Raw genomic sequence first — 23,265 nt, 5'->3', positions numbered from 1 at the left:
TGACAATAAGCAATTATCGGTAAATGAATCTTTCTGCTTGCCCATCTGAGAACTGATTTTTTTGGGACTGCTGATAAGACTGTCTGTTATAGTGTTGTACTTCAAGGCTGGTCATCACCTGAACTCAGTTTTATGCTGTAAATTTCCTTAACTACCTTAATTCCGAGCATTTCAAGAATCAAAATCTCTGCTATAACAGACTTCAGAGAGGGTCTACTGCACAACTTTGGAGCAGACTCTACATTCTGTTAGGTACAACTTCTGTAAACGTATATCGTAGGGGGATTTTTTTTCCAATTGTGGCCTTTAGAGAGGGCTTCAAATGAGATTACAAAATTGGGCCTCCATATTGGTCAATATTGGGCATTTCTGATCCAGAGATTTATATCTCATACATTGCTATTTGCAAAAGCCAGTAATTAAATTCATGTTAAAAAAAAATATTTATATATTTTATATATAACATGTTCAGAACATCCTAGATTGCCATGTAAGGATGCCTACACATCTGCAAAAAATGAGAACAGTTATTCTCTGTGGGCCTTTGAACTTTTCACCTGAGAATTCTACTGAACAGTAGGGTTTTTTGTTTTTAAAAGAAATCTCTCATTCTACAGAATTCTTATTGTCCTGCTGCATTTTTACCTTCTTTTCTTTAAATGGCCATACAGCAGTGACACAAACATCTTGTCTGTTAAAACAGGAATAGAAATCAAAGATGGAAAAAGCAATTTCAAGCTGTATTGCTGTATTTACAAAAGGTCTTTTGCTCCCTCTACAGAAGGTGGCTGAAAACTGCAATACAGTTTACAGTTCAGTGACGTAAATCTTCCATCTTTCAACCTTGTCTTCAGTTAGTAGGTCTTTACAAAAGAAATTGGATTCCCATCTTTCACAAGCTTGTTCTTTCAAGTCAAAAGTATATTACGGATTGCAGGAAAGAGTGTCTGAGAAGTTAAAAATACCTAGGGAGCTCTAGACTTCGATTATGTTCAGACAAAAGCAGGACATCCACCCCTCTGCCTTCTATATACTTTTTTTCCTTTCTCTGTCATCTTTTCTCTCTCTCTCTCTCTCTTTCTCTCTCTCTCTTTTTTTTAAATTTAATTTAGTGACCCCCTAGTATTCATGGTGGCTACAATTATTCATTTCTGTTCACACAGTGCCTGGACATTCTGAAGTCATGTGACATCATCTAGTGTAAATGGTGAAAAATATACATTTTTCCTTTAAGAAACGTGCTATGTGTCAGATGCTGTTCGTGTTGAAAAAAAGGAAGAGATAGGCCTAGCCTGTCAGTTCAGCTCTTGCGTTATGATAAAATCAAACTACTCAGATCACCGGAAGAGAAGTTACGTCTGCTCCCTTCTCAGATTTCCCTATAGTCCTTAACAACTTCCCTAAATGACATATTAAGTAGATGTGTCTTACAATGTGGTGTGTAGTTCAGTGCAGGGGCCATTAGCCATACTATCAAGCCATACATCAAAACAGTCATGAATGCATTGCATATCTTTTTTTTAGGTCCTTAAGCTGTTGCCTTTTTTGTGGCAAAGAATAAATGTACTGTTTACTGCATACTTTAATATAAACGTAATTTCTGAAGTCATACAGTCACTGCTGTTGGTGTACAGCTAATTTAAGAATCACACATCTGTGGTTTTCATGTGTGATTGAAGTGAATTAAGCCCTTAATGTAACCTTTTGTATTTTGAATATTTTGTGAGCTTCTTATTTATTTGAATGTATCATTGTAATCGCTATATACAGAGGAGCTATATGTATAAAGAGCACATCTTGATCGCTAGACCTATAATCTAGCTAGTTATGTCTTACAAAGGGCAAAAGATAAGAAGTTGATCTTGTTAATATATAACAGAATCACTTTCATCAGACAGTGCTACCTACAATGAAATTTTTGCCTATCATTTTGTTTAAGCTCATACAGCAGAAAATCAGACAGTAGGGCTTTTAGTTTTTGAAAAAATCTCACATCCAGCAGTGTTCAAACTTGTTACCTGTAAATGGAAATTGTACAGTGTACCTCTTTCCTGGGCTTCCACTGCTTCCAAGAAGTAATATGAGTCACTGTTTAAGATGGCAATTCCAGTTCAAAGTACAAATACTTTTAAATTATAGGCAAGTTCTTTAAGTTCGATAATGATATGGCTGGAACAAGGCTTCACTGGAAGGATGACTGTCCGCTCCCTCCCTGAGCCCTACTAAATATTCTTTGCTCTGAATTAATTTTTATTTTGTTCTTTTGATAAATGCAAGCAAGTTAAAGCCATTTACGTGTTTGTTTTGTAGTCTAATTCTTTGCAATTTTCTGTTAGCTGTGCTTCTTAAAATGACAGAAAAGCCAGTAACCTTACAATTTTCAGTTTGACATGGCATAATTTGTTTTTCTTACATGTAGGGATGTGTATTAAGGACATTGAGGCTAAAGGAGATTTTGTAATAATTAAACTAAAGCTGGTCTTTTTCACATCTCCATAGGTGCCCTGTTCCTCTAGCAAATTCACTCTCTGATAAATCGAGAGACCACACAGATGATGATGATGAATACAAAGTTCCTTCTTCCCATCCTGTAACACTGAGCTCACAACCACCTCATTGTCATAATATAAAACCTCTTGCTCGGTAAGGTCATTTATCAGATTGGAAGGCAACTTATTTACAAAAACAAAAGAAAAAAAGACTTTTTTTTCCCTCTACAAAATTTAATTGGGTTCAACATCTATACTCAGGGTTCAACATCTATACTCATGGTTAAGCTGCCTGCCTTCTAAAATGTCTTATATTTTCAAGCTTGGATTATTTATGCCTCTCTTTCATTTGAACACCGCCACAGTCATAAACCTGTGAAGTTCACTGTATTGTATCTCTATTGTGTCAGAACTCAGTGCTTTTAGCTTTTGAATACCATTCTTGTAGTTGTTGTTTTTGTCCCTTAGGTTGAGGTTTTCAGACCTGAGTGGGAGATTCAACCTCGCAGTTCTTGCAGATTTCATTTTTAGGAGAATCGTGTGACTAAGAACACCAAAGTTAGCTTTGAAAATCTTCAACTTTCACATTTTATTTAATGCATTTTAAGAAGCAACACAGTACTGAAAAATATGTGAATCAGCATGCTGTGTCTAGCAGCTGTACATACATACGTTTATTCTCTTTTTGTCCCACTTGTACAATGCCTTTTTGCTTTTCAAGCCTGTTTCACAGCACATTTTCTTTGTACCTCTCAGGAAGAAAACCTTTTTTTTTTATTCAGATGGAATCTCTATCTTTTGCTTCAAACATGTTCTAAAATCATATCCCCAAACTATCACAGTTTTTGAATTACTAATGGATTGTGGCAAGGAGATTTGGAGCCAAGGGACATGGCAACAGAAGGCTGTGTCACTCATGGTGAATTTCTTGGTTCTTGACTCAGAAAGAAAATCAGAATGTCTGGAATGGAAAGAATAAGTCTGGGAAAAAAAAGGGCAAATTCCCTATTGGCCTTGTAGGTCAAAGCTGTGATATACAAATCAATTATTGATCTGCAAAGTTCAAACTCTTCTGTTATTAAAAACAGTAGTGACATACAGCCACTTTTTTTTGCTTTCTCTTTCAGAATTGAAAGGACTCACCATCTACAAAGCTCAACTTATCTCTCATTCCAAAATTAGCTGGTTACAAATTTTAGGCCTCTTTAATCAGAGATTTTGTACAAGTGGAGAAAAGGTCATATTCTGACCACTCCTTGCTAAAAGGCTACAAATTCTGAGAAGCAGAGGCTACCATTACCAGAAATGCTGATTGCACATAAGTGAATGTTACACAGTTGTTTGAGCTTTATGGTCTTGCACACTTAAATTCCTATCCAGTCTACTAGAAATTTTTTTGTTGTTGTGTTTAAAAAAAAAAAGTGATGAGGAATAAAATTATATGTTGGCCAAGCAAAAAAATGAAAAAAAAAATCCAAGGTCCTAATCCTTTTTACATCTGCCATTTTTTATCTGGATTTGTTGAACTACTTCTGTGTGGGAATGTCTTTCTCTGCCATGTCAAGCATCTAAGAGAGGACTTAGTTGCTTATGTGACTAGAGTTACACAGGGTGTTACCTTTCTTAGATAGGAAGAAGAGAGCAGTATATGGAGAGATTACCTTGGTTTAGCAGCTCCTGAGGGCTGTATCTACATTAGTAAGTAGTGTGGTGTAACAGGAGTGGATCTGTAGAGTGAAACAATTGATGCCAAGAACCTGACATCCACACTGTATGTTTTAGGAAGTTTTAAACTCAGACTAGCCCTAATGCGATCCTGCGGGCAGAGTAACCTTTCGTAAATATAGCACACCATATCAGCTCCTGCAGGGCATCTTTTAGGTTGATGTCATCCAGAAGCAATCCAGTCTGCGTGCTCTGATATCTGTCTGAAATGCAAACCAAAGTGCTGTAAGTAGGGATGACCAGGAGATTTGTTTGAAAATCATTCTCCTGATCTGAACTAAAATGCTAATCTAGGTGTACCCTGAAAGATTCTTGGGAAAATTCCCAGCTGGAGAACTAAGAACATCTCAATTCCTGGTGTACTGGGTTTGCAGAAAGAGAGTTGAGTGGTGCCAGTTGGCTGGGCCAGGATTTCACCAGACCTTAGAATTATTCATTGAGGATATACATGAAAAGCAGATTTTCCACCTTTCTTCTTGTTTTTAGTTTACTTTTTAGCATGCTGGATCTTGCACTTATGTTGTTGTTTTGGCATTAATCCATGACTTGCTGTAGAGAAAATATCCTCAGCTTGCCATTCAGGTCACTCTGATGATTAAAAACAGCAATCATTTTGTACAAGAATGTTGTCCTGAAACAAGCCACTCTCCTAAGCTTTAGAAAAAAATGAAACTTGTTTTGAATATCTGTGTATGGACATATATGATGTTCCATATACTTAAAATGTCCCTTTTATCAGTGCTGGTTTGTAAAAGCTGAGGTGAACCTTTCAAAAAGAATCTTGATTCTAGTTGATGCTGGTTAGAGCTGGGCAAAAAAATGAGAAATAAAAAGCTCCTTCCCATCCCCCAAGAAGTGAAATTTTGTGAAAATAAATTTCTTCTCTTATGGGGGGGCCCTAAATGGTTAAATTTTTCAGTATTGCATAGCAAAACTGCTGGTGACAATTGATATTTTTTATTTTCATAATTTTTTTTTGTCATAAACTTTTAGCACTTCTCGGTTCTGTCTCACAGTGTCACCTTCTTTTAGCTCTTTTTCTTAAGTTTTGCGTCCTTAGCTATTGGATAGTACTTACGGAGTTCATTAAAATAAAGAACCTACAGAACTTCTTGTGGGTGGTTTGTAATTTATGAACTACATAAATCCTCCATCCTACCCCCAAATTTGTATTTAGTCTAAGATTTTGTGCTCTTTTGCCAGTAGATATGGCACTTCTAAAAATAGTACAAGAATAACACACAAAATGATTCACAATCTTGTTTTCTAGCAGATAATTTAATTGTCTGGTTTGTTACAGCTGATCTCCTCCTCCCAGCTACGGGCAAGTTTAGCAATAAGAAATGGAAGAAAAGAGTTTCAGCTTTAGTCTAATTTAGCTACTGCTAGAGGAATGACATATTATTACATTCACTGTCTTTTCCTAATAAAGCTGTTTCCAAAAAGAAAAGAAAAGGACAGAAGGTTTGGTTGATAGTACTCATTTGCTGCCATTCTTTCTGGTGTTGTCTGCTGCCAATGTAAACAGCTATTTCAGCATGGTTTCTAAACTGATCACTTAACTGGGCTCCCTATGGCCTGGAAATTTCTTCAGTGGTGCAATGATAGGTTGTCTTGTTGCCAGTGACTGGTTAAATTATTGAAAATGAAGAATAAATTCAAATCAAAGTTGAAAAGATTCTTAGTTATTTAGTGCATCTGCTGAGGAGTCAAAAGAAGAGTGTTGCAGCCACTGCATTTGAGAGACTGAACCAATCTGATTTCAAAAATAGAAGAAATGTTCCCTCTGGGACTCCCGTGGGGAAACCAATACATAACTAAATAGCTCTTACCATTAGAGTTTGTTTTGCTTTTTTTTTTCAGTCTTGTAATTATTTCTTATGTTTATTTCATTACCCCTAGTTATAACTCTGGGGACCACAAACACAATTTCACTTGCTCTTTCCTGTTTATATATTCTAAATGATTCCAGACCTTTATTCATCCCTCCTTTCCATATGGCCAAAGCAGATAAAACTAGTGTTCACACTATTGGTGAAACCCCAAATCTGAAATTCTAGCTGTATCTACCTCTAGCAGGTTTGCCAGCAATTATTACTAATGGTGTGTGTAATACCTCTCTCTCTCTTACTCGCGTGCTCTCTGTCTCTCTTTCTCGCGTGCTCTCTCTCTCCCCCTTTGCCTTTCTCTCTCTCTCCCCCGTTGCCTTTCTCTCTCTGTTTCTTCCCCGTTGCCTTTCTCTCTCTGTTTCTTCCCCGTTGCCTTTCTCTCTCTGTTTCTTCCCCGTTGCCTTTCTCTCTCCCCGTCCCACCTCCCCACCTGTCTAGCATGGTGCCCTCTCTCCAAAGAAACTCTCTGTGGTTCTTTCTGCACATGCAGGGGCCACAGCTCCAATGACAGGAGTCATTTCCCAGTTCTTTGATGTTTATTCGAATAATGGCTAATATTATTGAAAGGCTTTCATTCTCTGTTATTGTTCCTCAGTCTTTCAATTGAGTCATCATATAAGAATAATTTCCAGTAGATAATATTTTTCCTGACAGCATCATTGGTATCTTTCTACTTTGTTACCTGAATCTCTTAAGTTTGTTGCAGGTGGTTTTAATATTTAATTTGATACTGTTGCTTAATTTCAGAGGAGTAATGTACTTCCAATGTTAAAATATTAAAAAATTGTAGTAGAAGAATCAGCAAGACTCAGCTTTTCTATAAAGAAATTAATAGACGCATGTAAAACTACTTTGCCAGAGATTGTTCATTTTTCATTTAAAATGTTTGGCTAAGAATTTATAGTTGAAATACATTATTGCCAGCGGTGTGTTCTGTTTCCTTTTTAAAAAAAAAATACCTTTTCTTGCTGGGTACTTCAGTGTGGGTAATTACCAAAACCCACATTTCCCTTCTTTATGTTTCTGCAAGGGGAATTTTAACAGCTGGGAAGGTGAAATAGGATTGAGTCTGTGATTTAACTGTGTGAATAAACACAGCTCTGAAGCAAGGACTATATTTCATGTGAGCTCTTCCTCTGCCTGGTATTTCAGCCTTGAGTACATTTTTTAAGCAACGTCAGGATCTCACCAAGAAAGGAGTACAGTTCCTCAAAGGGATTTTGTTGGGAGTTAGCCAGTTCCTGCTCTCAATATGAAAAACAAAGTTTAAAATTGGTACAGTTTATATTCTTTCATTTGTTTCAATATAATGGATCGTGCCAACTCAGGTACTTTTTCATTCTGGGTATTAGTACTCAGATAACTGGTAGATTACTTGTTTTTTAATGTCTATCTTCAGGGTGTGTGAGAATGGTCAATGCGCTGGAATAACGAATGGAACACACAATGCTGCTTCTGAGACGAAGAAATCAAAACACCCAGACTTAGGTATATTTTTTTCCTTTTTGTTTAGTTTTTCCTTCTTTAACGAGAAAATTTACTCTGTGCCATTCTAGGGGTACAGCGAGAAAGCATTCACTTCTTGTGATTGTGTCATTCAGGAGATGTCTATGACGCACCTACTGTTCCGGTACCTTTGCCACCTGCACGACCTCCTACCAGAGACAACCCAAAACACAGCTCTTTGCTCAACAGGACACCCTCCGATTATGATCTTCTGGTGCCCCCTTTAGGTTGCAGTCTTTTTGCTGATTACATTTAATGGTTAATGTAGCCTAGATTAACCAAATGCCATGCTTACTGAAAAAACAACCAATGTGTATGTTAAGAGTACTGAACAAGCTATGGGCTAAATCACACAGCTGTGCTTCAATATTTTCATCAAAATCTGTGCTTGGCATCTGTCTGTAAGCCCTTATGCAAGACACAGACAAAAAGGCAAACTAAATCTGTATTCAGACTACAAAGAAAGGCAAAAATGTTTTCCATAAAATAGACTATGAATTTTTGTCCCTTAATGTGAAGTTTGACTATTGCAATTTAGTGCAGTTGTGGAGAGTTTTTCATATTGTAGCTTGAGTGTTCACATCTGTTTTATCACATACAAAGAACAAGGCCTAAGAGGTAGCATCTGAGTTAAAGAAAATTGAATTTTAAAATTTGGTTTTTTTCCCATTATCAAGAAATCATCCAAAACTCACTGCTGCCTACAGTCATCAAAAGCAGCTTTTCCCAACCCTAATTTGTGCTTTCTTATCCAGAAGTCAGTGAGCTTTTGAGGCCATCTCCTATACCTTGATTGACAAACTCAGCTGTAGGATTGCTAGGCTATGCTCTGTGTGTCACCATCCAATTTTCTGGTGTCGTAAAACCTCTGAACATTTGCCATGTTCCTGCCACTGTACTTTCTGAGGTCCCTGAAGTGTTCAGATTTGCAAGAGTGCATTGAATTGAAAGGAGAAGAGCAGATAAAAATCACATTGCTTGGTAAACCTAGTCCTACCTGCACCATCTTTGTATAGGGGTAAATTCCTTTGCGAAGGCCTGAGAAATTCACTTTGATGTCTTGGGTCAGAGCTTTAAATCAGCAGATCTTCCAGTAAGGTGATACACAGTATAAAAGTAGTGGATCTGATGTAGTCAGCATTGATGTTTATAAATACATGTATTTTCTTAGCCACTGAAGCATAGTTGTTGTCCTACAGTGATATTCAGTGAGGTCTTCATTACAGTACATTCTTTGCAATTCGGCCACTAAACAAAATCTCTGCCCCTATCCCAGAAGAGAAACTGAGTGCTGCCAAAGGTGGTTCTGAGCACGTTTTGGAAGTGTCTCGTGCATAATAAGAATCAGGTTTACACTTTTGCTACTAGAGTCACTGAACGGCTAGGTGAATCCTCGGAGTGAGGGCCTCTGTTAGCAGCCAGAGAAAAATAAATTTTAGGCTTCACTCTTTATTGTACTCTTCTTATTGAAGTCTTGCTTATTTAATAAGTCTTTCCTAAATGCAGGTGAAGATACCTTTGATAGCTCGCCACCTTCACTTCCACCACCACCACCACCTGCTCGTCACAGCATTACTGAGCACACAAAACCTGCTGGTTCAGGAAGCCGACCTCCTTCAGGACATGAACTGTTCCTTCATCCTCCTGGTAGGAATGCAAAAGGAACAATGTATTTTGTTTAATTTTCATTTACTCCAGAAGCTTATCTGTTCTGTGATAAAGTTGTCATCAGGCTTCAGAAGTCTGTTTTGCCTGTAGCTCAATATATAAAAAATGGAAAAAAAGGTTTTTAAAATGGTGGAGATGAAACAACTGAGAATGTAGAAAGAGTCAGGTTTTCATTATCATGAAGTAATGAGATAAAGTCAATATTTTTATACTAGGCCTCACATTTTTGTAAATAGTGCTTTTCTAGTAAGGATTGTTACTTTTGAAGTGCCAAGTTTTCTATTGTGCTCTGTGATACTAGTATGTATCATTTTGGCAAATCCATTGTCTTTTATAGTTCAATATAATACCTGCCTTTTGTCTTATTTTTAGGTGGGAAAGATGAGAAAAGGGAAAATAACATCCTATTTTGTTAGCGCTGTTACTGTAAAATTTTTCTGCAGAAATCTATTAATTACGAACACCACGATTGTAGGGTTCTCTGTTTCATAACATTTTTTGATAATAAAAGTCAGGTTTTCACCTATCTCTTTCCCCCAAATCACTGTCATACTTTTTCAGTCCGGAATTTGGCTTTTGAAAGACCTAAAAGCTATGCTCACAATTTATGTATTTTGTCTTTGAGTTGAATAGTGTTTGATTGGCAGGGCTAATTAATTTAAAGATAATTTCTGATGATGATACAGATTACAATAGGATTTTTATGGGTTATAGTGTATGTCTATGAAGTGTGTCTTTTTTTTTTTCCTCCCCATCTCCCCCTCTTTGGAAACTTCCAGAGGATGTTGATGGACAAGTTTACCTGTCCCAAGATTACTCCCAGTGATTATCTGCCTTGTGGTGTGATTGGAACTCTTCCCCCTCCCATCTCTTTATATGAGTATGAGAAGCAGTATGGAGAGTATTGACATGTTTTGATGGATGGCATCCCAGGAATGCAGGAACACAGATGACAAGGAATTACATGCAACTTCATAATCACCTAAGAGTTTGTAGAGTGTTTGCCTGTCCTTTGTGGATGAAAAGCTATGGGTTGAAAGTGAGCTAGTGAAGTTTTGGGAAAATTAGTGGAGGTGATTATTTGTTCCAGAAGTTATTTGTAAGACTATAAGAAACTGAGGGCTATTTCTGCACCCCATCTGCTTACAAGTTAATGAAGTTGCTCACATGTGTCTGGATGCTTACACCCACCAAAACCTGATTCAACAGCTCTGATCTTCTTACCTCAAATCTCAAAATATAAAGACTACGCAGAATTTATCTAAAATTAAACTTTCAAGTGTTCTATACCCACATTAATATTGAATAATCTGACTTGCATGTCCTCAGAAATGTGCAAGTTTTACTCCAAATCGACTTTCTTTCCTGCTGTGTTGTGTCACAGGTACTGTGTTGTTCTCTAGGAACACTAATCACGTAATACTAAAATTTTCTTCTTATCTGTTGGTACATTTAATAAATGTACATCTCATTTAACTGCATCTCTTAAAAGAAAGTAATTACATTCGAAAACAATTACATTCCAAACTTTAAGATAATAGAATATATAAAAAAGAATCCATATATCGGAAAATTGATGATTGTGTTGTGATGAAATGTGAATTACCTTCTGATATTCACATAATAAACAACTGATTCCTGTATCTGTACCTACTCGTTTCCTTTTCAGGCATTAGATGCTAGATTTCTGGAGCAGTCCTGTCATGTGAAGCACTTGTTATAATAATGTGATAAAGTGTTGCCACTCTTTTCTTGTCTGGGCAGTAAAATAGTCTGAACTAACAGTATTTTCTAAAGTAGAGGCCAAAATCACAAGTTCGGGCATGCAAGTGACCTTGTCAGTGTCAAAAAGTGCTGGTCTTCCCATTTATTGTACTGCATTAAGTATCAAAATGTTCAAGTGCTATGTAAGCTCAACTGTATTTTTTTTATCTTCATAATCTTTGCTAGATGTGTGCACATTTGTTTTGTTTTTACTGTTATAGTGACAGAGACACTTAGTCATGGCCATGGACATGAGAATTATCTACAAAGTTTAGAAATCCTGTATATATTTTTCAGTTTGTATCAGGCTATTGTAAGGAATTGCATCAATGACATAGTGAAACATGACAGGTTTGCTTCACTCTAACAAATCACAAAAAAAGGAATTTTTTCATAGCTTGTATTCTGATAGTGAAACTTCATTAAAAATCAACACTGACTTTAAAGCTCTGAGTAAATTTGCCCCAATACAGGTATGTGTAAATAATGAGGTTGAACCTGAGTGACCTTTTTTGAAATGTTTTATTATGTATTTTTTGCTATCAGTCAAGACCTGAACGTTGAGTAATTTGCCAAAACTGTGTATATTTTATAACAGAGCTGAGCTCAGCTCAGTGCATATCTTGTCAGATAAGCCTCTGCATGAATCCTAGTAATGACTTGGCACATTACAGGATGTAAAGATTCATCTTCATAAATGTAGGGCCAGGAATTAGTTTATCTTCTACACTTCAAAATAAAGAGAATGTGATATTCAGAAGTCCAGTCTAAATGGGTACCACAATTGTATCCTCTGATGCAGAAGCACACACTGCACTGTTGAGTCCTAATGGGAATAGAGAGAGAAAATGAAAACCTCTCCCACAATCTCTGTAGATCTGCATGCAATTCCAAGAAACATGTGAAGTTTTAAGTTATTAAGCGTTATTTCCAAATAATCTGAGAAACATCATTGATAGTGTTGAGAAACATTTCATAGCTTTTAATTAAAAATCTGGAGAGTGTATTTATGGTAACTGGCACAATGAATTCAATCTTATAACAGCACTCTTCATTAATCTTGTAAGTGTACACATCTACTCAGGAATATATGCTTGTATTGGTCCTTTTTTTTTTGTTCAAATGGTATTTCTAAAGCCATATTACTCACTTTGCATCTTGTCAAATAAACCACTGCATTTATATTGCAGATGATTTATGATGAGTTTATTATGATTGGTTTCTGTATAAGTCTGAGATGGCTTCTCAGCTACACATCAGAGTCTGTGAGATTAGAATAATGACCACATCATCAATAGCAAAAAAATGCAGACACACACATGCAGCAATATACATGTTCCCCTAGACTATTCTGAGTCCAAAACAGAAGCCAGGTCCACAGTGATGTTAAACACTTGTCAAGCTGCATCCACAATAGTGTAAAAAAAAAATTGTAAAGGAGGACAGAATATGCCAAGACTTTCTGTTCCCCTCTCCCGCCCTTTTTTTTTTAATTTTGTTCCAGTAATCAGCAGAGGGAACTGAAAAGCCTATTTAAACAGCCTTTACCAGTCTCTTCAGCATTTAGTTGGTAGCTGAGACTGCACGAATAGCAAATCTGCCCTGCCGTCTTTGTGGACTGCAACTCATAGGAGTGTGACCAAGCTCTGACCAAACTGACTAGCAGGAATAGTTCTAATTGTGCTGCTGCAGGTTTTGCAAACTGTTCCATGCTTTGTCAGCTACTCTCCGAGCAGTGTCAGGGCTGCCTAATTAAAAGGTACCTCGTGGAGGTCAAGAGAGGAGCAACAGTCAGTACAGGGTAGACTGGCTTTGAGCTGTGATGCTGTTTTGGTCACTTCAAGGCATAGTTACACATCTGCACACATCTACTCAAGGGTTGAGTTCAGATGTGTGTGTGAGTGCGCACATCCTATGGCGGGAATGTTTCTGTTTGGATTCACGGCCCCTCTTTTGAGAGGGAGGCTATCTTAAGTTTAGGTTCTCTGCCTCAGCTCTACCCCAAATAATAATTATAAAAATTCTAAGAAACCTTTTTTGTTTTGTTTTTACAGATCCCCATTTTGATCCAATAACTGGTCCTGTCCCTTTGCCACCTGCTCGTAGAGTAACTGGAGAAAACGTCAAAACAAATAGGACTTCTCAAGACTATGATCAACTTCCTTCCTCTTCAGGTAAGGTAGAGAACTGTGCTCGGAGAGAACTGCAGCTTAACAAAGCAAGTAATTTTCATCCAGTAAGTCCAATGAGGTCTTTGTCATTCAGGACAACAACTGGCAATGACAATATGATGATAGGAAATCATCAAAGGACAATAGATATGAAAACTCTGCACTGAAGTAAAAGTGGCTTTCTGTTGTCTGTAGGGTCACGTAGATGTTCTGGCAAAAAAATGTTACTGCCTTCATTTTCACTAACTGCCAAACTGAGTGCTCGTGTGAGTTCTAGTGTTACTTTTTGAGAAAGACAGGGATTTTTCTGCCACCTTTGAAGTTTGCAAGAGGTCAGAAGTACTGCAGGGACCACATGCCCTTCAATTCCAGGGGTGTTTTATTGCTCCTTGGAAAAGTGCAGCTTGAATCTCCCTAGAGGTATTATTTGCTTGGCCTTTGTGCTAATGTATCTGTCTGAGGTTCTAAGAAGTTCTAAGAATATTTTTTAATAAAAAGGGAAGAACCAAAGCCGATTAAAACTCAGTTTTCCATTTGTAATAAAACAGGTACAGCAGAATCAATTTCTCTGGCATCAAAGTTTCACTCTTTCTTTTCAGGCAATGAAAATACTATTTAAAAGGAAAGCTTCTGACATTAAATAATTAAAATAATATCAGTATTACCTGTATCCGAAAATACTTCTGCCAATTTGTAGACAATTTTTCTGTTCTTTATAGATGTGCAAGGGATGAATGAGTATATGGGGAAAGGAAAGGATTGTCCCACCTGCATTATTTTGCTGTATGTAGAGACCGCAAAGAGAGATAGCCAAGTGATGACTTGAACCATTAAACTATTCGTATGTATACCTCCACTCCTGTAAAGTTCTATGTACACTCACAGTTTGAAGGCTTGGTCTGTAATGTACTCTCCAGAGAAGAGTGGTGGAACTGTGTATACAAACTCTTTTTTAATGCATAATGGAAAGAAAGGATTTATTTCTCTAATCTTTCAATATTATTAGTCACGGATGTTTAATTGCAAAAATAGCAAGTGGAAAAATTATATCCTTTTTAATAGTAATGATAAATCTCTTCCACAGTAATCTGCAACTCCACTCAGGGGGTATAGGAAAGAAAGAATATCTTTTTCCAGCTTGAAGTGCAGGAGAGATTAAGTAAGCCTAAAGAGTGCTATGGAATCTTTAATAGTTGCTACAGCTGAGAGTCTGTGTGATGCCTTTGGTAAAAGGTAGCTCTTTGCAGGAGCACACCTCTGTTAATGTTACATTGTTGCTCATTTTCTTCCACTGTTTGAAAAAGCTTTTTTTTATAACGCATATTTTTTATGTGACATTGAGAGGGATCTATTTGTCTTACAATGTTATCCTGACCTATTCAGGGAGTTTTAAATGCTTCTGTAATACAAATTATGAGAATGGTATGACCACCTTTTAAAACTAAGGAGCTTTCCCTCAATTCTGTAGTAGAGCATTTTTTAAATTTTCCTGAATTACTGCAAGATGTTTGCTATTTGAGAGCTTTTAGATGTCACTTAATAAATACTTTATCTTTGTTTCCCACAGCCATCTTCTAAAACAGCCGTATGTGTCAACCTTTGCTATAAATATTCTGCTAAATCAGCATGATGTACTGCAAGATATTCAATTTAATTTCAATTAAATGAAAACTGTGTGATAGATCATGTCATACTATTAATTGAAAAGTTGTTTTTACAGTGGCAGTAGTTCCGTAGAATGGAACTGATGAGCTTCAAGGTGAACTGATACATTTTACGACTTAAAAAGGCAGTGTAAAGAGTGTAACTCTACTTAGAACTTTTCTTTTTAAATTTAATCGGAATTAATCAGTTCGCTTAGGAAATCTATCTTCATTTCAGCCCTTTAATATGATTCTTCTTTGAACTAGCTGGAAAGCCACTCTAGTCCGTGATAAAACCTAATGATAATTTAGCCATTGTTTCACTAGAGTAGCATGGGAAGTCTCTTGGCCTCTGTTTTTCGTTTTGGTTTTTTATAAGATTGGAACACCTACCTTACTGTTGTGATATTTAACCATACTCTTAACGTGTCCTGGCAAATTTATTCTAATGTAGCAAGTATTTAGTACTGAAAAGTTAGGAAATAGTTCTCAGCTATGCACCTAACTCTTCCCAAGGCATGTTTTTTCAGACTTAAATACGTAGTTTTTAGATTATTACATTAAATGGAAAGAGGAGATTACTAACAGACTTAGTGTCTTTTACAAAGCAGAGTGAACAACATGCGGGAAAGTTAGGAGACAATTAGGCCTCTCATGTATGTCTGCTGTGTTTTACTGAGTTTATCTATTCTGTAAGAAATGCATTCAAATGACTAGTTAAGTATATTCATCTGCTGTCTCCTCACTCATCTGACTTATTAATGCATTAGCATGCAAATTTAAGTGCTTACCCTGAAATGGATTTTCCAGGCGTGGGCAGGCAGGCAGTGGCAATTCACTTGTTATTTGAGGGTGGATTTCAATTTACCTCATCTGCCTTAGAAATGCCACATGTGATAGAAGAGCATACCTACCAGCCTGAGGCATCAGTAGCTCCTTTTCTCTCTTTCTCCCTGCTTTGTCAGTGCCTTAGTACAGATGTCCCCCAGGTATGCTTCATTTCTCTACCCCAGTTAGGCATAGCTGTTTGCTGCTGCTCCACAGCGAGCCTTGCACAACAGCCCCACATCACCCAGCAGCTCATCTCCTTGCCTGTTTCCCTGATGCTTCTTAGTATGGCAGTGGAAGACCATGGGGCATACTGGAGAAGCAAGGGGAGAGAGAGAGAGAGCTGTTTCACAGCAGAGAGAAACAGAGACGGTTGGCATCATTGCAAATAATCTCCTCCCACTGTGCCATAGAGCTCTTGCACTTGACTTACAAGTTTTTCCACACATTTTAAGCATTTATTAAATGAGCTTATCACTGCCTTTATGCTAATCAATTTCCTAAGGGTTAAATCTAGTGCTCGATTACAGAAGTGTGAGTGATAGAGGAGACTCCTTGCTGTGGAAGCTGTTAAATGAATTAGACAATTAGAAAATCTGTTTGAATTCTTTTTTAGGCATCCATGGTGGCTGACACATCAGAGAGAATGGGGGTTGGGAAGGAAAGTCCTGCTCAAATGCCTCTATCTCTGTGTCCAGATGGATGTGCAGCTTAGGCTTAGTATCTGTAAGCTCAGGATCCAATGTGATTCCCAGCTTCAGCTAAAATTTTATATGGATTTGAAGATACTGAAAGAGATGTCAGCACTTAAAAATAATAATTGGAATTCAGTTAGAGAGAGAGGGCTGGAAATCTTGAAGTATCTCTGCTATAGAGAGACTGTGAGAAGAAAATGCGTATGTTACAAATCTTCCTAGAGAATTAAAAATGACCTCTCTAAATGACGTGATTGCTTAAGAAAGTTTCTTAGGAAGCCTCAGCAAAGTGAAGATGTTATTCAAGGAGTAATTTCAGGTTTAAGTCTATGTTAGACTGGCTAGAGCAAGAATTATTTCATGTAACACACACACACAAGGGTATAGCCTATACATAAAGAATTTCTGCTGTACTTCAAGCCCGGGGAAAAAGTAAAGTTTACAAATTAATTTTGTAAAGTTTCATCTTCTATAGATAAAACTATTTAATATCACATGTTTTTATGGACTTAAATATTCCTGGAAGAGCTGACCATTTTTAACATGATAGATTATTTGAAATAAAGTTTATTCTTCTCTAATAGTCTAACTTGAGTTTTCTAAAATAAGTGAAATTAGGAATTGAACTTGTTTCTAGTTTGGTTTAGTTTTTAATTATTAATCACATTTCCAGAACTATTGTTGATTTCTTAGTCCAGTGTGTATCTTCCATAGCTTCATAGTAGGCTCAGATGTGTCTTGAGTTGTGTTTACTAGAATGATTAGCATTTATATAATGCTTTTCATCTTCAGAGACTTTTACAAATGCTAAATAGTCCTTACTATCTACAGGTTGTCTCGTAACTATGTTGTACAGAACATAGGCAATGAAATCAAACAAAATTAACCTCAGACCCTTAATGTAAATTCTTAATCAAATTACTCTTATTCGTTTGTTACATGAATACCACCATCTTTTCTAAAAGTGCTGTTTGCTCATCTTCTCTGAATTAAGAAATTGAATTAAATTTATAACAACATTCTCATCTGAATGCATAGCAACCAGGTTGAGGGGAAAAACAAACACTGAGTAGAAGAGCAATAATTTGGTCTCTTTTGATTCGTCTTAATTGTTTAATGTACTCTGTTGGATTACAGTCTGAATGTTCTGTCTATGAAGTATTGTGATAAGTAGCAAATATTAACAGTAATACTAGAAATACAACATTTTTTTGCATCACAAAAAAATTATCTCTGAAGTTCTTAACACTACCAAATGCCATTGCTGACAGTATAAGTAAACAGTATCATCACAGCCAGAAATTCCATAAATTATCCATCAGTGACACTGTTTGTCGAAGGAACTTTTTAGACCCTTTTTGAAGGATTAAAGACTTTTTTTAAAAAATACTTTGCTCTTGAAAGTGTTTTCTGCTGTATGCCAGCTTGCTTTAAGCTTCTTACTGTGGAATCAGTGAGGATAAAGAGGTTTGGGGAAAGTACCAAGTTTACTTGAGTACTAACCTCTTGACTCTGAGAAGATTAGCGGGTCTGAATATTAGGTCTTTGCATCAGCACATCATGATTGTTAGCACCAGCCTGAACTGTGAAGGTAACATTTCCTGGAAGAGAGCAAAAAGAGAAATTTCCAGAGATAGGTGGAGAAGGGGAAAGGATCATGTTCTGGTCACATCATGGAAATTACTTGGACTAGATGGTTTTTTGGAGAAACCAGTTATTTCTGCACTTCCGCATACTTGGTACGCATGAAATGAGCTACAGCTGACTGAACAGAATCTGCATGATATATGAATAAGCAAAGGATTTTTCTCCTTCAGGCATGTTTGGCTTCTCGAGGCTAACTAACTTGAGGTTGGACCTACCTGTAATAGGATTTTTAAGCCAATTCATAATGATTTCTGTCTCCTTTATTTGAAACAGATGGTTCACAAGCACCAGCCAGGCCCCCTAAACCACTTCCTCGGAGGACTGCACCAGAAATGCATCACAGGAAAGCGTACAGCTCTGACAATTCTACGGAAAATGTGGATGCAAAAATTGCAAAACTTATGGGAGAGGGCTATTCCTTTGAAGAAGTCAAGAGGGCACTTGAAATAGCCCAGAATAATGTTGACGTGGCCCGTAGTATTTTAAGAGAGTTTGTCTGCTTTCCTCCACCAGTCTCCCCACGTCTCAATCTATAGCAGCATGAAGATTTTCTTGAAGCATGTGAATTCTACATATACGTGTGCGGATTGGGGAATGAGAGAAAGAAGAGAAAGAGAATGTTTTTCTCTCATTATTAGTAGGAGGGTGTCTGTTTCCAGCAGTTTATCAAAGGATCATGGCTGCTCTGATCAAGACTTATAAATATGCTGAGGCTTATGTATTTTTGCTAGCCATACTTTTTTAAATCAGGGTTGAACTGACAAAATAATTTAAAGAAGTTTACTTCCCTAGAACTTTTAATCTGTGAAATGCTTTTTCTTGTTTACAAGTTGGCAAGTTACAGTTTTCTAGATGACGTCTGTACTGTGTTTCTGTTCATATTCCCTTGTACTTGTGGTCAGTTCTGCTGTAGCATTCACAACAATTTCCATGCTGACCACCCCATCAACTTAATCATCACTTTCTAGAAGCTCTGTATTTGTTTTTTTCTCTTACAAGATGCTTTACTTGTTTTTGCATTTCAGCTCATCAAACAAATGCAAAAAGTATGTGGCCTTCACTACTGAATTTTTTTATTTTCTTCTGAGATTCATTTGCTTCTAAGAGAGGAAAAATCTGAATGTAAAATGCATTATTCTGTCTACGAACTGCCTTTTTAAAGGTATTTTGACAGTAATGTTGGGCAGCTTTCTGTTTAACATGAATTCCATGACCTATAATCCTCAAGGTCTTTTATCCACAGTTTCCACAATTAAGGACAAACAAGAAATCCCAACCTACAAATAAAACAGTTCATGCAGCCATGATACAATGTCATGACATGTAAAAGCTCTTTAAAATTTGATTATTTGATCTTAAATGTTCAAAAAAGCCAAATGCACATGATAATACTGTGTTCCGATTACACACCAAGGGCACAGTTCTCCATGCCTTACGTAGTCTGAGGCATGCCAGACTAGAAGGAATCTTTTTGAATCTTTTTAATGGTATTCAGGTAAATTCCAGTTGTAGTTTCTGCAAAGAGGAATTTGGTTAATTTTTTGTTTGAGTGATTATCCTGTGGTTCATTGTGGCTTGGATCAGTTTGTATTAACATGGAAACTTTAAATCTTTGATGCACTGTTAAGTCCTAATGCTACTGTAGCAATATTTTTTGCAAAGCTCTTTAATAATCTCCTCTGTACATGTTATTGTGCTTGAGTATGTGTTTAATACCCAAATTCACTCATTCACTTCCCAGCTGCCTAGTTGGAAATATATTTCTTTGCTGTAGATGGTAGTGAGGCTCTGAGGTTTTATTTTAAAGCCCACATTAATGCAAGCCAAATTAAAAATTTTTCTAATTTTAAGTCTGTTTTAGTACACTCAAAAGTTAAGAGTCGAAATAATTCCGGAATAATTCTTATGATTGCTGCTTTCCTGTTTTTATAGGAAAATTTGAAATCATCTTTTCCTTTATTACTTTTCAAAAGATAAACCAGGTGGTAGATAGAATAGTTTCCACATTTTGAAATGTGACCAGTATCTGAGAACGTCTACATTGTGCAAAACTGGGTATGAGATATATATTTATTGTTCTTCACTCATAGCAAGTAGTTATAGTTGCACCACTTGCAGGGTAAGATCTCAGCAGCCAGTGCATTTGTTTTAAAGATTTAAAGACAGCAAATACCTGAAGTACAGAATTCAAAGTAACTGAGAACACCCAGTGGAAATTGCTGTTATATCTCAAAGTCCATCACTTCATCAAAGAGCTTATTCTTAAAAAAAAAAAAAAAAAAAAAAAAAAAAAAAAAATTCACAGCAATGTGAAGCACATTATGTCTATCATTAATCTGCTTTGGTCCAGTGATGAAAGATGATTAGGAGAATTCAGGCAAATAGGAATTTCTCATAGGAAAGAGTTTCTGTTCCATTTTGATTTAAGCAAGTGATTCTGAGTTTGGTCTAGAAAAGGGCATTTGCAACTTCCTTTAAATGTTCATTCCTTGAGTAGAGCTTACGAAAAGTTTTGATTGAAGTTATACTCTGTGCTTTTAGTTTGAGTAAATCTTTTTCTTCTGTTTTGAGGGAAAATACTACGCTGTCTTGAGCTCTTGTGTTCATTTGGTTTGTTTACTGCATCATATTGATAACGCTGTAGCATTTTAGCTAATGACAAATTCAGAATGATGCATGCTGTTAAACACTGAGGTTGTACTGGAATTACTTAAGTGTGGTTCTAGCATAACTGGCAGCATAGCAATGATGACAGTAAACAACGCTATACAAGGACGAGCAAACCATCTGCAGACTGAGTTTTGAAATTATGTATTTTAATGGATAACTGCCATATTGTCTCTCATTTTCTCAATTTTATGCTGCAGCTTAGTATAAATGACACCTCTGTTTCAATTAGAAGCTGGAACTGTTGCTTGATAGAGGATTTTAAAGGATCGAGGATAAGGATTTTAAATCATTTGATTCTCCTTTCTGGTTGTGATCATCAGCAACATACCTTTTTTTTTCATATCTGCTTAAAAAACTTGATGAACAGTATCCTCAGTGGTAACTTTGAGTTGCATTAATCTTCAAATGAGCATAATCATCACACTTTTAAATAGTGGAATGTGAAGGCTATTTCAAACCTGTTTGGGTTAATAGATTTAAAGTCAAACAGAGTGAAACTGCTTTGCTAGAGTGTTGATGTTTACTATGCAGGAATTAATGGGCTTAAAAGAAATTAATCTGGCCACAGTCTAGTTGTATGAAAAATATTTTAACCTTCTAAAGACTAAAGGTTTGAACCTGCCCATGTGTTATGCACATATACAACTTTAAGCAAGAATGACTTTAGTGGGAGTTCTTGGATGAACAAAGTTGATTAAACTCAGAAACACATTTGCTATCATGATGAAGGCTACAGGCATATTTCCTCCAATTAAATGTCATTACAGGCTTTAGATCATCATTGTGATGTCTGTGGGCCTCACCTTTTATCTCGTCCTGACTAAATTACTGCATTTTAAGCAAATTGACTGAATCAGAATTTAAGCAAAATAAGTGAACATCAGCAGCATGGATCCTTTCCAAAGACTCTAAGTAGGAAAAAAATGAAATTGTGCTAAAATAAATGAATCGAATATGATTAGCCGTGTTAATGGCTTGGCTGGAACCCTAAAATGGCCACTGGTAAAATCTGTTAATGTTTTGTATCTGAACAGTGCATCTGGCATAGACTTTTTTCATAATGTGAATTTAGGAAGTTTTGTACCAGGATCATTTTTTTCAATTACACTTCTCAAATTTTCAGCTTGAAGCTTTACTTTGCACTGACCTACAAGCATTTAAATTTGTGTCTTAAAGCTGGACAAATTTGGAAGCATATAAACAAAGTATTTTAAGCAGATTCAGGTACTGCCTGTTGACCTGGAATTTAGTGCTTTAGGAATGACTTCTTGAAAAAGGACTTCAATAGTTTCCATTTTGAAGGATTTTCTTCCAAATGACTATTTTATCTGAAAATGCCTTTTATAAACTTGTCTAACATGTGGCAGACTTAGTGATGTGTTCAATTAATTTATATTTTATTCCACATTCTTTTTCAATTCTGGTTATTATGTAAGCTCAAGTTCTTTATCTGTTCTTGTAAGGTATTTTATAAAATTAATGCTAACAGAATGTTGGGTTGGTCTGTGATTTTTCAAGCCTCTCCCTCTCTCTCTCTCTCTGATACTGAATATTATCACTTTTCATGTACTGCTGTAGAAACATAGCATACCTTGTGCAAGAGCTGAATGTTGTCTTGTAAACTCTTTACATCCCCATCCATTATTTCACTTTCTAAATTTCAGTAGTAAAAACTTACAAACTGACAGTAACTTCAGAATGCACAGATAATAGTTGTATAGCAGAAAGAGAATAATATTTAGAATCCAAAGTGAATGAACTCTATGTCCAAATGCAGATTAGTTTACAAACAGTCGAACAGGATTTTTCCTGAAGAAAATGATGACAAAAGTGCAGTGATGTTGCTTTAAATCTTGCTCCCTTACATTCTCAAGCATTGCAAGTCTTAATGTAAAAAGTATTTTAGGAGCGTAAAACTTTTTTTTTCTTTCCTTTGTATTCCAGCGTTCTGAAAATGTTTAGAAAAGCTAAGCCCACCACTTTGCAAGGCCATGTAACTATTACTATTTAAAGCCCAACATCATTCCCTGCAGGTAGGTTCAGACCTTGAAGGGTGAGATTTTGACAGTACCTTGTTTAGTCCTTGTTTCAATCCTTGCCCATTATATGGTTCACTAGCATATTACTAAGTACAGAAGTTAACTGTTTGGTATATTTGTCCTTAGTTCTCTGGTTGCCTGTTTCTTTCATTTTTCCCCTTCTGTTGTGGAAGTCAGCTGTCACTTGATTGTGTCACAGGTTTTATCAGCCAGGTGCTCTTGGAATGTTTCAAGAAGTTTAGGTTGAGAAATCTAGTCATCTAATTCTGCACAAGGTACCTGCCTCCGCTTATCAGTTGCAATGCCTCTCCATCTGGAGAATTACAAATTTGCATGATAGAACACTGCATGTTATCCTGGTACCTAGCAGGGAGAATTCTAGTTCAAAATAAATCTTAAATCCCAAATCTCTTAATCTTAAATCTCAAATCTTAAATTAGTAAAACTTAAATCCATAACCTTCCTGAATGGCAGAAGGAATTTAAAGGCCTCAGCGTGATATGCACTGTGATAAGATTGTTGCTTCTTAGG

General features: G+C 36.5%; 1 protein-coding gene across 8 annotated transcripts in view; it reads left to right on the top strand.

Annotated features, from left to right (window-relative positions):
* Positions 1-22,186, top strand: part of CBLB (Cbl proto-oncogene B) — a 142,728-nt gene extending 120,542 nt beyond the window's left edge. For 5 of the 8 annotated variants that reach the window (XM_026112320.2, XM_026112323.2, XM_026112318.2 and 2 more), the window contains exons 14-19: positions 2,500-2,643; positions 7,503-7,591; positions 7,705-7,836; positions 9,116-9,256; positions 13,096-13,215; positions 18,299-22,186. In XM_026112320.2, coding sequence (XP_025968105.2) covers positions 2,500-2,643; positions 7,503-7,591; positions 7,705-7,836; positions 9,116-9,256; positions 13,096-13,215; positions 18,299-18,561 — 889 coding nt within the window. In that variant the 3' untranslated portion in view covers positions 18,562-22,186. The remainder of the gene's footprint in view (positions 1-2,499; positions 2,644-7,502; positions 7,592-7,704; positions 7,837-9,115; positions 9,257-13,095; positions 13,216-18,298) is intronic. The other 3 variants (XM_064521629.1, XM_064521625.1, XM_064521639.1) reach the window with 3 other exon arrangements.
* Positions 22,187-23,265: the final 1,079 nt, after the last annotated feature.

The sequence above is a fragment of the Dromaius novaehollandiae genome, chromosome 1, assembly GCF_036370855.1.
Source record: "Dromaius novaehollandiae isolate bDroNov1 chromosome 1, bDroNov1.hap1, whole genome shotgun sequence".
NCBI classification, from domain to species: domain Eukaryota; kingdom Metazoa; phylum Chordata; class Aves; order Casuariiformes; family Dromaiidae; genus Dromaius; species Dromaius novaehollandiae.
This window is presented reverse-complemented; position numbering and strand designations above follow the sequence as displayed.